The sequence below is a fragment of the Camelus dromedarius genome, chromosome 4 (genome assembly GCF_036321535.1).
Source record: "Camelus dromedarius isolate mCamDro1 chromosome 4, mCamDro1.pat, whole genome shotgun sequence".
Lineage (NCBI taxonomy): Eukaryota > Metazoa > Chordata > Mammalia > Artiodactyla > Camelidae > Camelus > Camelus dromedarius.
The window spans coordinates 97,914,789-97,931,390 of NC_087439.1; the positions used below are offsets into that span (position 1 = coordinate 97,914,789).

General features: G+C 51.5%; 2 protein-coding genes across 6 annotated transcripts in view; one reads left to right on the forward strand and one right to left on the reverse strand.

Moving 5' to 3' along the window:
* The window catches only part of SNED1 (sushi, nidogen and EGF like domains 1), a 77,577-nt gene extending 64,799 nt beyond the window's left edge, over positions 1–12,778 (forward strand). For all 3 annotated transcript variants that reach the window (XM_064485363.1, XM_064485364.1, XM_064485365.1), the window contains 5 exons: positions 832–948; positions 1,620–1,707; positions 8,613–8,696; positions 9,499–9,536; positions 10,142–12,778. In XM_064485363.1, coding sequence (XP_064341433.1) covers positions 832–948; positions 1,620–1,707; positions 8,613–8,696; positions 9,499–9,535 — 326 coding nt within the window. In that variant the 3' untranslated portion in view covers position 9,536; positions 10,142–12,778. The remainder of the gene's footprint in view (positions 1–831; positions 949–1,619; positions 1,708–8,612; positions 8,697–9,498; positions 9,537–10,141) is intronic.
* MTERF4 (mitochondrial transcription termination factor 4) overlaps positions 1–16,602 on the reverse strand; it is a 76,564-nt gene that overhangs the window by 57,467 nt on the left and 2,495 nt on the right. For 2 of the 3 annotated variants that reach the window (XM_064485367.1, XM_064485366.1), the window contains exon 3: positions 15,505–15,689. In XM_064485367.1, coding sequence (XP_064341437.1) covers positions 15,505–15,689 — 185 coding nt within the window. Of the gene's footprint in view, positions 1–14,236; positions 14,806–15,504; positions 15,690–16,602 lie in introns of those variants that run through there. The other variant, XM_031451149.2, reaches the window with a different exon arrangement.

A 16,602-nucleotide genomic window follows, 5' to 3' on the forward strand; every position in this document is an offset into this window, starting at 1 on the left:
GGGTGTGCCGGGTCAGCCGCCCACAGGAGGTGGCCGAGGAGGGTAAGGAAGAGGTTGGGTTAGATGTGCAGGGAGACTGGCCTGCTGGTACTGGATATGATGAGGTGTGCACAATTCTTACTCTTTTGTGTTTCTCGGATTTTTAGAGTTAAAAATGAAAACAACAGCTATCTTACCAAAAAAAAAAGGGGGGGGTTACTCTATAAAGGGGAAAGGCAGGCCTACCCTTCCTGGCAGCGCCACTGACCAACCTGCCCTAGCTGCCCGCAGTGCAGTGAGGACCCCATTGGGAGACAGGGGCACAGAGCCTGCACAGACAGCTGCTGGACTCGGTTGTGGGGGGCGGGGGGGACTGCCTGGGGCTGGGACTTAGGGAGACACAGGTGGCTTGGGGACAGGCACTGGAGGATGAGGAGGGCTCTCAAGCATTGACCTCTGCATTCCAAGTAGAAGAAACCCTGTGCAGTGGGGGGGAGGGGGCAAAGTCAGCAGAAATGTGGGGTGGGGCACAGGCAATGGTGGAGCTGGGGGTCTCTCCTGAAGGCGATCAGCGTGCAAATATAACTGAAGCTGTGAGCTCCTCTACTGTGTGGCGGCTCAGCACCCAGGGTCCTGGCGGACTCTCCGCCTGCCCTCCCTCCCTCCCTCCTTCAGGGTGATGGGGTCAGGGCGGGCATGCTGAGGCCAGCCTTCTCACCTCTGCCCTCTCTGACCACCTGAAATGGGGCCATCCGCAGGGCTGGCACTGGGGACAGCAGGAGGCGGCAGCACAGCAATGCCATCAGGCCTTCTGCCGGCGCCCGTGACTAACCACTCACCACCTGTTCACAGACGCCCCCGGGAACTGCTCAGAAAACCCCTGTCAGAATGGAGGCACCTGTGTGCCCGGCGCGGATGCCCACAGCTGTGACTGCAGCCCAGGCTTCAAAGGCAGGCGCTGCGAGCTCGGTAAGTTAGGACCGCTCCCCTCACCTGCCAGGAGCAACCCAGTCCAGGACCTGGCCTCCAGCAGGCTAGGATGGGACTGCTGGGCCCAGAGTGGATTTGCCACCAGGACCTCAGACCACAAGGTTCCAGGACAGGGGCCTGGCCTCAGTGCCCCAGACTGCCAAGTGTCCAGGTAGGGAGGCTGGCAGGCAGCGAGCCACTGGGCCTCCCACTGCCCCCAAGAGCCAGGGGGAAAGGTGCTACCCAAGTAACTGGGGGGCCTGGGGACAGCCACAGAGACAGAGTGACAGCCACTCCACGGTGAGAGGTGGGATCAGTGGGCAATGGGTACTTCTGGCTCGGGGACCAGACAAGGTGGTGGGAGGGAAAAGGGCCTTGGGCCTCCCTAAGACTTCTGACTGAGGACGAGACGTGGGTGGACAGAAGCTCCCACGCCAGCCATACAACCTTGAGGCCCTTCTGGCCCAGAGATGACAGCGGGCAGGCCCCAAGGAAACCCAACCTGCAGGCCTCAAGGACCCTGACTCGGGGCGGCCTCCAGAGCCGCTGAGCACCCCTGAAGACAAGGCCCCCAGCCCGGGAAGCAGCCAGGCCCCCCACGGGCACAGCAAGAGGGCTGCCAGGGCACCAAGCCCCTTGTCAGCAGCGGTCCTCTTCCTTTGTGCCGGCAGCCTGCAGAAAGGTGCCCCAGCCCTGCACGCGGCTGTTCTCGGAGACAAAGTCCTTTCCAGTCTGGGAAGGAGGCGTCTGTCACCACGTGTAAGTCCTTTTCCTCTGCCTTCATCACGTCGGCAGCGTGTTCCCCACCTCCCCACAGGGCGTGCACGAAGTCCTGCTCACCCCGTCCACACAGACCCCTGAGGCCCAGAAGGGACTTGCTTCGACCACCCATTCCTTTCATGAAACAAATCAGGAAACTGAGGCAGAAAGGCTGAAAAACTTGCGAGCCTGTGCAGCTGGGAGCAGAGCCAGACGAGGCTTAGAAGCCGGATCGCTAGCTCCCAGCCTGGGGCCTGCCTTTCCCACACCCCAGAGCCACAGCAGCCTCCCTTCCCTGGATTCCAGGAAGGGCCATTCCTGCTCTCAGCACAGGGGCACTTGGGTCTCAGCTCCGCGGTCTATTCTTGACGTGGTCCTGGGGCAAACCACTCGTGCCTCAGCCTCCCCATGTGGACAACAGCTGTGGGCGGAGGGTGTGCTGAGCTCACCTCCTGGGACCTTTCCTGCTGATGCTCCATGGCTCTGTGGGTCCTACTCACAGCCTGTTTAGTCCACGAAGGCAGACGAGCACCTGCCACGTGCCAGGCGTCGTTCTAGACGCTCGCACAAGTCAGTCAACAAATGGCCCGAAGGCTCGCCCTGGGAGTACTTGCGTCCCAGCTGAGGGGGACAGTACTCAGAGGCAGGAGCACGCTCTGCAGTGTTTTAGAAGGTGGTAAGTGCTAAAGGAAGATGGAAGAAACGCACACGCTGGGGCCGGGACAGCCAGGGTTGGGGGACAGGGAAGGGGCAGCCACAGCATTCAGCACGGTGTCAGGGTAAGCACCACAGAAAAGGTGACGTGAACAGACACGGAGGAGGTGAGGGCAGCTGGGGGCTCCAGTCAGAATGTCAGCTGCCAAGGCCCCGAATCAGCGGCGTGCCTGCACGTCTAAGCAGCAGCAGGGCCAGCAGGGCTGGAGCTGTGTGAGCAAGGGGGAGTGGTGGGTGGGCTGGGGGCTCCCAGCAGGGCCTTAGAGACCCTGGGAAGGACTCTGTATTTGTCCCCTGCTGAAGGACATGGCATCTGGCGTGTCTGAAGATCGCTGGGGACAGACTGTAGGAAGGCGAGGCACGAGAGCTGCCGTGAGCCTGGATGTGAAGCCGCTCGGCACGCGGCCGGGACACAGCGGGGAGGCCGAGCGGCACTGGGCCTCTGCGTTAGGGCTCTGTGCCGTGGCAGTCTGAAGCCTTTCGACGGCGCGTCCCACCGGTGCTTCAGGCGACCCCCAAGCACCGGCTAGGACAGCCCTGCACTTGCCAACCTTTCAGCCCTTGTATCTTCAACCTGTTGCTTTTTTTTTTTTTTTTTTTAAAGACGGAGGCACTGGGGATGGAACCCAGGACCCCGTGCATGCTAAGCACGTGCTCTCCCGCTGAGCGGCTTCCCTCCTCCCTCAGCCTGTTGCATCTTAAAGTGACTTACTTGTATTTGGCATCCATGCGGTCTTGCTATGTGTATCTCTGGTTTTTACTGGAGTGTTTAGACCATTTACACGTTACTGAAATGACTGATGTGCCTGGGTTTAAATCTGCCATGTTGTTTTCTGTTTTCTGTCCCATTTTATCTTTATTATTTTCTCCTTTCCTGCCCACTTCTAGATTATTTTTTAGGACTCTACTTCACCTGCACTGTTGGCTCACCGATACACTTCTTTGGAGTATTTTTCCAGAGGTTGCACTGGGATTTAAAATATGCATCTTCAGTTGATCACAATAAACCTTTAATTACAAACACCCCCAGTGTAATGGAAGCCTCAGACAACAGCAAGCCTCCAACTCTCCTCTCATTCCCTGAGCTACCACAGCCAGAAGTTCTGCTTCCACGTGTGCTGAGCCAGTACGGCACTTCTGCTCTCAACAGTTATTTTTTCAAATGTTGAAAGTATGAAGCCTTTTGTGCTTCCTTGCACGTCTGCCATTTCCAGCACTTTCATCCCTCCGTGCAGATCTGAGACTCCGTCTGGAGTCATTCTCCTTTGCCAAAGAGCTCGCTGTGATGTCTCTTACAGCGCAGGGCTGTTGGTGCTGAAGCCTCTTTGCTCTCGTTTGCCTGACGGAGTTTTCGTTTCACCTCCATCTCTGAGTATTTGCTGAACACAACTCCCGGTTGGCAACTCTGGCTTTCTCTCTCGGCGCTTTGAAGAGGCCGTTCCTCTGCCGCTGCCTGCGCGGTTCAGATGGGAAGACTACCGTCGTTCTTGATCTTGCCCCACCGTTTGCAATGTGGCTCCCATCCCCGTGGCTGCTTTTACGTCTCCTCTTTATTACTGGTTTTGGGAAAGTTAGTTACGATGTGCTTCGGTACGTTGTATGTGTGTTTACCGTCTGGACTTTAGCTTCTTGTATCTCTGAGTTTCTAGCTTTCATCGTATTTGGAAGGTTCTAGCCATTACTTCTTCAAACACTTTTTCTGCCCTCCACGTCTCCTTCTGGGACTCCTTTTCAGCATGTGTTAGACTGGCACTGTCCCACTGTCACTGAGGCTCTTTTCTCTTGTTTTCATTCTCTCTCATTACTTCATTCTGGACAGATTTATACTGCTGTGTCTTCAAGTCCGCCAATCCACTTTTCTTCTGCAGAGTCTAACCTACCAGTAACCCCATGCAGCAAAACATTCAGTTCAGATACTGTTTTGTCATCTTAGCCATTCCATTTGGTTCCTTCTTAGAGCCTCCATTTCTCTCTATCTTTTCCTTTACATCACTGAACACGTGGAGCAAATTTCTAATAGATGTTTTAAGGTCCTCATCTGCTATTTCAGTCATTGCTCTCATTTCAGGGTGTTTTTCTATTCCATTTTTTTTTTCCTGTTTATGGGTCACATTTTCTTGATTCTTTGTGATTATCTTGTAAGTCTTCTGTTGGGATGGTTGGACACTGTGAACTTTATGTTACTGCTGAACTTTTCTTTTTTGGGTATTCTTGAAGAATGTTGATTTATTTTTTTGTTTTTTAATTTTTTTTATTGGCATATAGCTGATGTACCACACAGTGACTCAGATGTTTGGCTGTTTTCTTTTTCCCGCAGATTATGTTCTATTACAGGTTGTAACAAGATGGTGGTTATAATTCCCTGTGTTATATACAGTAAATCCTGTTGCCTACCTGTCTTATGTATTGTAGTCTGTATCTGTCACTCCTATACTCCTAATCTGTTCCCCTCATCCTCCCGCTCCTCTTTGGTAACCATAGTTGTTTCCTGTGTCTGTTGAGTCTATTTGTTTTGTATATAAATTCATTTGTATTCGTTTTTAGGTTTCTAAGTGATATTACATATTTGTCTTTTCCTGTCTGACTTATTTCACTGTGCATAATATTCTCTAGGTCCATCTACATTGCTCAAAATGGCAATATTTTCATTCTTTTTTATGGCTGAGTAATATTTCATTTTATATATATATGAAATTTTATTATATATATATATACACACATATATATACATATATATATATATATACACACACACACACACATACATACACACCCCCCCCCCACATCTTCTGTTCACTGGCACTTGGGTTCTTTCCAGTGTCTTGGCTACTGTAAATAGTGCTGCTACGAGCACTGGGGTGCAGGTGTCTTTTCAAATTAGAGTTTTCATTTTTTCTGAATATACGCCCAGGAGTGAGATTGCTGGATCTTATGGTAACTCAATTTTCAGTTTTTTTTAAAGGAACCTCTATACTGTTTTCCATCCTGGCTGTATCAATTTACATCCCCACCAACAGTGTAGAAATCCCCTTCAGCATTTACTATTTCTAGACTTTTTGATGATGGCCATTTCGATCAGTGTGACATGATACCTCAGTGTAGTTTTGATTTGCATTTCTCTAATAATTAGCAATACTGAGCATTGTTTCATGTACTTGTTGTTTGGAAAAATTCCTATTCAGGTCTTCTGCCCAGTTTTTGATTGGGTTGTTTATTTTCTCAATATTGAGTTGTATGAACTGTTTGTATATTTTGGATACTAATCCCTTGTTGGTCACATTGTTTACGTATATTTTCTCATTCCACAGGTTGCCTTTTCATTTTGTTGATGGTTTCCTTTGTTGTGCAAAAGTGTGTAAGTTTGATTAGGGCCAATTTGTTCATTTTTGCTTTTATCTCTTTTGCCTTGGGAGACTGGATCTAAGAAAATATTGCTACAATTTATGACAAAGAAGGTTTCACCCATGTTCTCTTCTAGGAGTTTTGTGGTTTCATGCCTTACATTCAGGTGTTTAATCCGTTTTTTTAAATTTAACTTATTTTTAAGTTTTTTGGGGGTAGGGGGGCAGTGGGAGGTAATTAGGTTTATTTATTTATTTTTAGAGGAGGTACCAGGGATTGAACCCAGGACCTTGTGCGTGCTAAGCATGCGCTCTCCCATTTGAGCGCCACCCTCTCCCACTTCAATCCACTTCGAGTCTATTTCTGTATATGCTGTGAAGGAATGTTCTAGTTTCACTGATTCCATACACACAGCTGTCCAGCTGCCCCAACACCGCTTGCTGAAGAGGCGCTTTTCTCCACGGTATATTCTTGCCTCCTCTGCTGTAGACTGATGGTGGGTGTGTGGGTTTACTTCTGGGCCGTGTGCTCTGCTCCACTGATCCGTGTGTGTGTGTGTGTGGCAGCACCACACTGTTTTGACAACTGCAGCTCTGTAGTACAGTCTGAAGTGTGAAAGGGTTATACCTCCAGCTTTGTTCTTTCTTTTCTCAGGATTGCTTTGGAAATTTTGGGTCTTTTGTGGTTCCATATAAATGTTAAGACTATTTGTTCTAGTTCTGTGGAAAATGTCATGGGTATTTCGATAGGGATTGCACTAAATCTGAAGATTGCTTTGGGCAGTATGGCCATTTTAGTAATGTTAATTCTCCCAACCCAAGAGCATGGGCCATCCTTCCATTTCTCTTAATCACTTCAGTTCCTCTTATCAGTGTGCTATAGTTTTCAGCACATAGGTATTTCACCTTCTTGGTTAAGTTTATTCCTGGGGGGGGGGAGGTTTATGCGATTTTGAGGGGTTTTTTGTTTATTTTCCCTTTCTGATATTTCATTATTAGTGCAAAGAAATGCAAATGGGGGGAGGGTATAGCTCAGTGTTAGAGCACATGCTTAGCATGCACAGGGTCCTGGGTTTAATCCCAGTACCTCCATTAAAAACGAATAAATAAACCTAACTAGCCCCCCTCCCCCCCCCAAAAAAGGAATGCAACAGATTTCTGTACGTTAATCTTGTGTCCTGCTCCCTTGCTGAATTCACTTACTAGTTCTAACAGTCCTTCTGTGGAGACTTCACGGTTCTCTGTATTTGTCATCTGCAAACAGTGACAGTTTCACCCCTTCCTGTCCAATGTGGATACTTTTTTTCCCTTGTCTGATTGCTGTGGCGAAGACTCCCAATACCGCGTTCCAACGCTGGACAGAAGCGGGAGCGCGGGCACCCGTCCTGCTCCTTCGCCTTGTTGTGCTGCTCTGCAAGGCAGTGCAGCTGGGCCCTGTGGAGGCTTACTTTAGGGCAGCTTTAGCACAGCCTTTATTCTGGGATTAATTCTGTCCCACTTTCTTTTCATAATTGAAGTAGAGACCGTTTTAATTTTTTTGTTTTTCAGGGGTGAGGTAATTAGGCTTATTTATTTATTTTTGATGGAGGTGCTGGGGATTGAACCCAGGACCTAGTGCATGCTAAGCACGCACCATCCCACTGAGCTCTACCCTTCCCCCTCTGCCCTACTTTTAAGGCAAAGCATCTCTGGGGTGTCTATTCCTGTGGAATGGCCTACGATTAATCAAGATCTCCCCACTCTGGCTCTGGGAGCTGTCCAGCTCTGCAGTAGTTCTTCTTTGCCCAGGTTTATTCACCAGCTTACTTTTTGAGGGGCCCCCCTGCAGTTCTGGGGCTCTTCCTCTGTGTAGCTCCCTCCTCGTCAGTGCTCTGGCCCACAGGGCCCAGCTGCCTCCTCCTCCCTAACTCCAGTCTCTATTTCATCAACTTGGTGTGAGCACTGCTCAGATTCTCCCCAGTCCACAGTGCAGTCCAGAAGGCGACTCCAGGCTGAATTCTCAGACAATCACAGGGTGCCCTTCTCTCCAGGCCACAGTCTTGCACTGCTTTCTAACATCTGAAAAGACTTGCTTCCTATATTTTGTCCATTTCTCCAGTTGTTCACGTTTGGAAGTTAATTCCAGATCCTGTCGCTGCCTGATGGCTGGAAGTGAAGTCTTAGCTAAGGCTCTAAGTGCTAAAGGCTCTCCTGGGCTGAGCTCGTAACTGGAGCTTTGCCCACTGAGCTCCAGGACCTCCCTTACGAACAGGCCCAACGTTTCAGAAGCAGTAACAAGAGTCAAACGCTGCCTCGTTCACTGTTATCTGCAAACTTGACAGAGGCAGTACAAGTGACTCCCACCTCACAGGAAACTGCGGCTTCAGCTCCAGGATGTGCTCATACACGGGGGGGGGGGGGGGGCGGCAGGGGCGGGGGCGGCTAGAAGTCAGGCGTGCTGTTCCCCCTGCCCACACTCAATGCTTGCATCACCGAGTCTTCTCAATCTTCTCCATGAACAGCCGTAATGGTGCGGTCATGCCCTCTCAAGGCGTCCATGCCAAGCAGCCTGTCTCAAGCAAGCCGTGTCTCTGAAATCTCACATTTTATCTCTTAGTATCATGTGACTCTGCAACACTCATAATGTACACTTAAAATCGGTGTATCTTATTTTATGTAAATTATACCTTAATAAAGTTAGTTTAAAAAAAATTACATGACTTTCATGTTAGACCATCCACAGGAGGCAAGGTTCTATTAAGAAAATAATTGCCTTTCCTCAGGCATCTGTTTGTTGACCTGTGGGCTCACGCAGCCTAGGTGAGGCAGCTGGGGAACGTTCTGGCCTCACAGCGCTTTCTTGTGATGCAGGTACAGGAGGGTCTACAAAATGCACCAAGACATCTGCTTCAAAGAGAGCTGTGAAAGCACAAGCGCCAGGACAGCCCCCAGCAGGTGCATCTCGGGGGGGGGGGGGCGTGCTGTGCCTGCAAGAAGTTTACAGGGTACCAGGCAAGGGTGGCCCTGGTGACTGAGGCTGTGGGAGGCCACGGGCCTTGGCCGAGGCAGGTTACTTGCCTGTATGTGTATGTGAGCACACGGAGACGGGCACAGCTGGGCAGGGTGGCTGCGGGGGCGTTTCACCAGGTGAGTGCTGGGGGGTCACAGGGTGAGTGCTCGGGGGTCACGGCATGAGTACTGGGGGGTCAGTGGGCAGGTGCTGGGGGGTCACAGGGCGGGTGCGGGGGTCACTGGTTATGCACATTCACACAGTGTCTGGTACCAGCACTGGGAAGCAAGGAGCATTACTGACAGGCCCAAGTCCGTACCTGGAAATACAGTAAACCTCTATTTTTATTCACTGGAAGGGCTCACAGCAGTCACAGAGCCATTATATAATGTCCTGCCTGAGTACGGATGGCTGAGCCCGAACCTCAGTCACACTCCTCCCAGACCGATCGGTCACCACGCAAGCCGGGCCAGGGCCTCAGTTCAGGGAACACCCGCACGGCTCCCGGCCAGAGCGCGCGGGTCCCCCGCTCCCCGCCAGGCAGCCCTGGCTTCCTCCCCTCTGTGCTCCACCCCCAGCCAGGTGGGCAAGGACAAAACACTCCTCTGTCAGGCCTCAGCCACTCCCCACACAGGACACACACAAACTGAAGGCAGGACAGGACCAGGGGCAGCCGGGGTGAGGAAGCTGCTGGGTGACGAGTACACAGTTTCTTCTTCGTAAACCACGTTTCTCTGCTTCTTTCAGGAAACAAAGTAACAGTCCTACACTGAAGAAATCTTAAGGTACGCCGCAAGCGTGAAGGGCGCCCCACCCCGCGGGGGCCCTTGGGAGGGCTGTGGAAAGCTCGCATCACAAACTCTGGAGGCAGAGGGTTCAGACTTCCCTGAAGGGGTTAAAGGGGGTGAAAAAATAGTCATATTTAAGGCTTCCCAACAGACATGAACTTGGCACACACGCGTCTTCAGGTGGAAAGGAAGCTGTCTAGGGCTGAGGACGATCCCACTCTCACTGGGGCACGGAAACCCCTTCGTGATCAGCAGCAATTCAGGGCGTGGGGGGCTCTTAAGAAAGGCAAAGACCACCTGGCACCTGGATGGAGCTGGGAGCTGAGGGGGAACAATGGGAGGGGCCTGGATGCCAGAAGGCGGAGGAATTGCAGGAGTGCAGGGATTTATGGGAGTGCACCCCAGACCTGTAAATGGCAGCCCGCTGGAGGAAAAACTGGGGTGTGGGGTCTTGATCACATAACTTTAGGGAAGTTCTTAAGACTCTCACTGGGAGGGCCCCAGTGAACTCGGGAACGCTGAGCATTCAAAAAGCCTGAGATGAAAGAAGCTTTCTAACCCTGTTCTTGTTTAATCCAGCCTCTCCCAACTTCTTTTGGCAGTTCAACCCCACGTGACTCCCACCTCCCCACAAGCACACTCTGCGGAAGCCCTCACAACCGTTTGGAAGATCTGGGCTAAGCCACAGAGACCCGTCTCTAGCTCGACACAATTTCTTATCAATGTGAGGTCACTGGAAATGACAGGAATTCTGGCTGGCCCAGGACAGTCACCACGCCAGGTCCATAAAGGAGCTAGATGCCCATCTTCCCGGTGGCACAGGAGAGGAGAGTGGTGCACCCTGGGAACAAGCAGCTTCCCAAACCAAACTGGATCAAAAAGGACACCCTGAGAGACAACATCCTGGCTGGAGTCAGTCCCCCGAGCAGCCACCCTCCTCCAGCCTCAGGAAGACAGACGGCCAGGCCAGGCATCCACCAGCCACCTCCCTGCCCAGCCACAGCCAGGGAGACCCCCGGGACAGAACTGACACCTGTGATCTAAGCCAGGCCATAGTCTAAGGGGTGGCCCGGGACACGTCTGCCATGGACGAGCGGGGCTGTCCACCAGGAATGCTTCGGCAACATTCAGAACCCAGTTCTCAGATTCCAAACTCAGAGAAAGAATTCTCCATTCGAAACCTAAAACCAAATTAAAGGAGGAACTGCTGTCCACAGCTTTCAAAGCAGAGCCGGTGGGGCTGTGAGGGAGGGGCAGAGGCGAGGCCGCACTGGGAGGAAAGGCAGGCGTTGGGGCGTGTGCGTGCTGGCTACCTGCAGGCGAGGGCGTCGTCACAGAAAACTAGCAGGGTACTCAGACACTTCTCATCTGCAACTTTTTCTCTGAAGGTGAGACAGCGTTTTTGGCTTGCTGGACCATGTGGTCACTGTGGCAACTGCTCAACTCTACGATCGTAGCAGAAGTGTAGCCACAGATGTGAGACTGAGCAAGCAGGCTGTGTTCCGATGAAACTTTATTTACAAAAGCAGGCAGAGCCAAGCTGGCCAACGGGCCACACTTGGCTAACCCCTGGTCTGTGAGGCCACCGGGCTCGGGCCTTATGCAGACAAAGCCGCTCCCTGGATGACACGTCACACCAAGGCACCAAAGGCCTCAAGGGTTTCATGGAAGCACTACACAAACCCCACGCGGAAAGCCGAGGCAGCACCTCTACCGAGTGCAGCAAGGGCTTGTCCCTCAGAGCCCAAGTGCGACAGGGAGGGACAACAGGGGCGGACGAGATGGGACACTGTCTGAGGGTCCTTCTAGCTACAATTCAGGCAACACTGCTTCAGGAACCAGGCGGTGAGCACGGCCTTTCCCTCCAGTTCCGTGCCACCTTGGCACACGCACTCTCCAGCACGCTTCTGAACCGCGCCAGCTTCTCCCGGCAAACGACGGTGAGACCAAAGAGGCCGGCCCCCACCTCGCACCATGGGGAGCACTTCACCGCCGAGCCAAACTGGACACGCCGTGCGTCCTCCGCTGACTCTGCCCGAGTCGGCACCACAGCCACGAAAAGGGCTTCTTCCTTTCACCGCTTATAAAAAAATTTTTGCAGAGTTATATTTTAGGCTTTTTATTTTTATTAAAGTTTTGTGTGCATATGTCTGTGTATTACACATTTTGTCATTTTCAGAAAGGAGAAAAGTCACTTCAAGAAGTCTCTACTGTACTCCAGAAGGCTCCCAGCCTCCAGGCCCACCTGGAGAAGGCGGCTGAGCTCAGTCAAGGGGCTCCGGCAGCAGGAGACCCAAGAAAGCCACACATGAAGCACGTGCTGCTGACGGCTGCTGTGGCGCCGGGGCCCGTCGCCGTGGCCCACACAAGCTACAGCGCCACGAGCAAACGGCAAGGTCGAGTGATGTCACTGGAAGGGGGGATGAAACTCCACCGCCACGTGAGGAACCTCAGTCCCTCAGCCATGAGGCAAACGTGGCGTGTTCCAGTTTCTAGCCTAGAAGCCTCTGTTTCTCCGAAAAACAGTCTACTGAATCCTGAGCTGGGTGCTGTCTCGTCTTATGACTGACATATCATGATGTTTTATAAATTATACGTGTAGTAAAAAGACTTCCTGATGCTGAAGGAATACGATTCATCCTTGAAACACTGCAAATGAGCCGCTGCTGTTTTCCTGTGGCTCCTTCTTAAAACCCTAATGTCCTCCTTGGAAACACTCAAAAGTCCACCCAAAGAAATCAGCAGCGACGGAATCAGAAAACCGTCAGGGGCACACGCATTTCTGTGTCGAAATGAAAGGGGCAACCATGCGTTGTCAAGTTAGCCATGTGCTTAACGAAACATGGATCAACTGACCATGCAATGGAGCCTAGATTTAGGATTCTGTTAATCCTGACTGAGCACAAGAATAACATCCTACGTTCCAGGCAAACTGCAGGTCACTTGGATGCCACAAAATTCAAGAGTAAATGAAAACTGAAACGTCTTCACTTTCAAACGATCCTGCCCGTGACTAAGAAAGACAATGAAGACAAAACTCCCTTTTCCCCATTGTGTGCGGGCTGTCCCAGGTGCAGTTGAGGAAAGCCACAAGGCACCCTGCTGCTCACCCACCAGCCACCCCAACAGGCAAGGGCTCCATGTCAGCCAGCCTCCAGCAGCTCTCCTCAGCGGGCAGTCCTCCGGCTGGAGAACTACTGCCACCGACGTCTGATACCAATGGGGAGGGACTCACCACACTACCTTCCTAAAAAACGTCTTCCTCTTTGCAGCCACGCTTGAATGTGAGCTGGAGGAAGCAAAAGCGTCCACGGCTTAGCCTACAGCTCAGGGCAGAGTCCCCGCAGCAAACAAGCTCCAAACTGCCAACACATTGGTACCGAGGGGCAAGGAACTCCTAGAAGTCAGCTACTTACTCTGCTTTCCAATAAAAGAAATACCACAAACATAAGCCCCTTTAAAATCCTCAGTTCTCACGGGTCCGTGCAGCGCCCTGGGCTGGAGCAGGCCTCAGAGCGGGTTCCAGGCCACCTACCCCTGCGGCAGGCTGCCCTGACTGCCGGCGTGCAACGGCAGCCCTGGCCCAACCCACTGGACCCCAGCTACGCTCCGGCCCTAACAGCGTTGCTAGATGTTCCCTGGGGTCAAGATCACCCGCAGGTGAGAACTGCTGCCCGACAGGGTTCTTACGTGGTCCCTGAGGGAAAACATGGCCAAGCACAGGGAGGCTCATGTAGTCGTCAAAATGCTGCAAAGACCCGAGTTTGCAGCACATCACCAAAAATGTTTTCTGCACCATCAATCCTGTGCCAGTTCTCCGTAAGGAGGGAATTCCCAGGATGTTCTAGGATGCACTCAGCCTCCCACCTCTCACAGAGCTCATGCCATCAGGGCTGGACCTCTACCTCAGAGATGACCCCCGGCTTACATCAAATTCCATTCCCTGACCCCAACTCTTCAAACTGCTCCTCAGATCCACTGGGTTCCCGCAGGGGACAGCCGCCACCCGTGGTGTCATGGCCCTGGCTCCAGGCCCCACCCCACACATGACCCTGTGCAAGCACTCTGGCTCCTCCGGTCTCAGAAGCCCCAGCACCTGTACTGCGGGCGGGGAGACCACCCAACAGGCCTGCTCCAGGCCCCTTCCTGCTCGGGCACGCTCCAGGTCAGCATCCCTGGCTGCCAGAGACTTCGGGCCTGGATGTGACCCCTAGGCATGAGCTGGAACAAGAGCAAATTCCCCAGAGGTCATAGTCGGAGCCTGTTCTCCACAAAGATTAAGCAGGGCCCCAGTGCTCTGCTGGTATTAAGCTGCACAGAACAGAACCATACGTCACTAACCAACCTCCTCACTCTGCTGTACACTGAATGCGGTTATGAAGCAGTAAGATACTTCTGATACTTAAAAATGCGAGTATTTTTGTGGAACACGTGCTACTTGTTTTCATGAAATAAAGTGCTGTGATATACGAAACCCTCACTGCCTCCTCACAGTTTTGTCTTTATCACTAGAAATACAAATTGACGCTTGAACCAGAAGAACCCTTGTCGCCCGCACTGTCTCAGAATCATCTCAACACAGGTGACAGAGAAAAAACAAATGTTGAAGTTTTGAGTCCCTTTGATTTTAAGAGCTCAAAGTCAGTCTTTTATCCCAAGATGGAACAGGGGCCTCCCCACAGAAACCCGACAGCAGGTCAAACTGACGCATCTGCTATTTAGTTGGCCTGTCTCCTTCTCAGGTTATTTCCAATAACTTTTCATCAAAAGACCACTTTTAGAATGAAAACTAACCCGAGAAGATTTAAGAGAAGATTCAAGTGAAGCTCCCGAAAACTTTGAGAAAATTAAAATACTCTGATGTCTCTGAGCTCTTTTCAGGCCAGTCCTCCCATCACAGCTCCCGCTCCTCGTCCTCCTCCTCCTCCTCGTCCTCCTCTTCCTCCTCGTCCTCTTCCAGACTTTCATCACCAGTCACGTGGCCTGCAGACTCCTCTTCTTCCTCCCGAGCCAAGAGCTTCTTAAAAACCTCAAACTCCTCAGCAGAAGAACGGGCTGTCCTGGCCAGAAACTCAGCTTCTGAAACTCTGAGAATGTCCTTGAGTAAAGGGTTGGGGATCTGCGTCTGCCCCTTCTTATCGGGGGTCTGGTACCGTCCCAGGCGCTCCAGAAACACGTGCCTCTGCCTGGTCTTGGTGATGGAGTATTGCAGGAAATTGGTCCTCACCACATCCGCATGTTTAACCCCCATCCTAAAATAGGCATACTGGAGACACAGATATGGTTAGGAAGCTCAGGTGCAGAAACCTTTTTAGGTTCCTAATCCATAGTAAACGGGAACTGCCCAAAAGCACTCAGAAAGAACGGCCTAGCTAAAGCGGCGGAACGTTCCATGACACCGTGTCTGTACGGTAGCGGACAGCTTCAAAGCACTTTCTATTCACGTGGCGAAAAATGCAGCAGAAAATAAAGGGGCAGGTAAGAGAAATGAAGTTCTGTTTCTCTTCAGACAGGGAAAGGAAAACAGTGAGTATGGGGAAACGGGCAAAAAGTTTATAGAGCATCTGGAGATTCGACCTAAGCCTCATAACTATTTCCAAGGAATGAGGGCGGACAGTGTCACAGTCACGTTCCTAAGACCAACACGCAACACAGGCCTGAAGGTAGGAGGTTTAGCTGCTGTAAAATTAGCCATTTCAAACAGGCCTCTTCTGGACTCTAGCACGGGACTGGAGCATCCGCTGCTAATGGCAGAAAAGCTACAAAAGAGGTACTAACTGCAGCAAAGAAGTGAAAGAACCAGAGCCGAATTCTCTTTGGCTGGTGGGTGCAAAGAGGGGCTCAGCCCTTCACCTCAACTGTCCACCTGCCCTGACGGGTGCGAGCCTTCTCACCCACACAGGTGACCCAGGCCAAGCTTGGAGACTTGCTGCGACCACTCTAATCCTCCATCAGCCCTCCTCACCTGGAATTTGTACTCCAGCGCAGTGGGGTCCTCCCGAAGAACACAGGGGCATCTGTGCAAAATCTCAGCCACTTGCTTCACTGTGAAAAGGCACTTCTCCTTGAGAACCCTGACGATGCTGTCAATGTCCTGCTGACGCATGGTGAACACTTCAGGGCAGCAGTGAAGCACCCTCTTCAGTTTCCCTGCAGAACAGAATAAACGGCAAGTACATAACTTCAGGATACTCCAGAAACTCAATGGGCCAGCCACACCCAACTCAAGCCAAGATTTAAAAAACAAACAGGGATCTCCTCCTCCACAGAATGAGTGCCAGCTTCAGACACGTCTTCCCAGAAGCATCACGGAAAGAGGAGGGGCCAGAATGATACGCCCCACAGACCCCCTCTCACTTCTCAGACGCACCAACCCTCCCTCCTGCAGTAAAGAGGATGCCTCTTCCTGGCCTCCCCCCTGAAAGGCACCCACTTCATATTCTAGGTCTCCTCCTGCTTTCCTCACCTAGGAAGAATCTCACAGGGGTTTACTGGGAAGGCCAGACAGTAAGATGGGACAGTAGCTTCCCCCATGCTGGGGCTTTGGGTTCGTGTTTCCTTCTGTAATAAAATAATCACTGAAATGTTCACAACCAACATTCTTAAGACCTAGGAGCCTGAACTCAATGAAAAAGTGTTTACAATGATAATTCACATAACAAGGGGAGGAAGCAGGCCGCACTACCACAGAGACTGGCCTCCTGGTTAGCGGAGTGACCACACATTTTTTTCTAAACTAGGGCACTTTTGAATGAAAGAGGCCCTATTAGTAACTGCTTTAGGATGGCTGGTATAAACTGAGACTATCTCAGTCAAACTAGGGAACATGGTCTTCCTATTGATAGCTAGGCAGAATTTAGTACCTAAAAACTTAAAACCACTTATTTAAACCGTTAATTAAAATCCTCCTAACAGCTGAGTCAGTCACTGTCTTGCTAAAACATGTCAGGAATGAATTTCAGGAGTTTACACCTGATCTTCGCAGCCTAAGGCCATGCCGAGCGTGCTGACTGCTGATCACAGCACAGAAAGCATTAGGTTTAGCCTCTCAGATTACACTGCA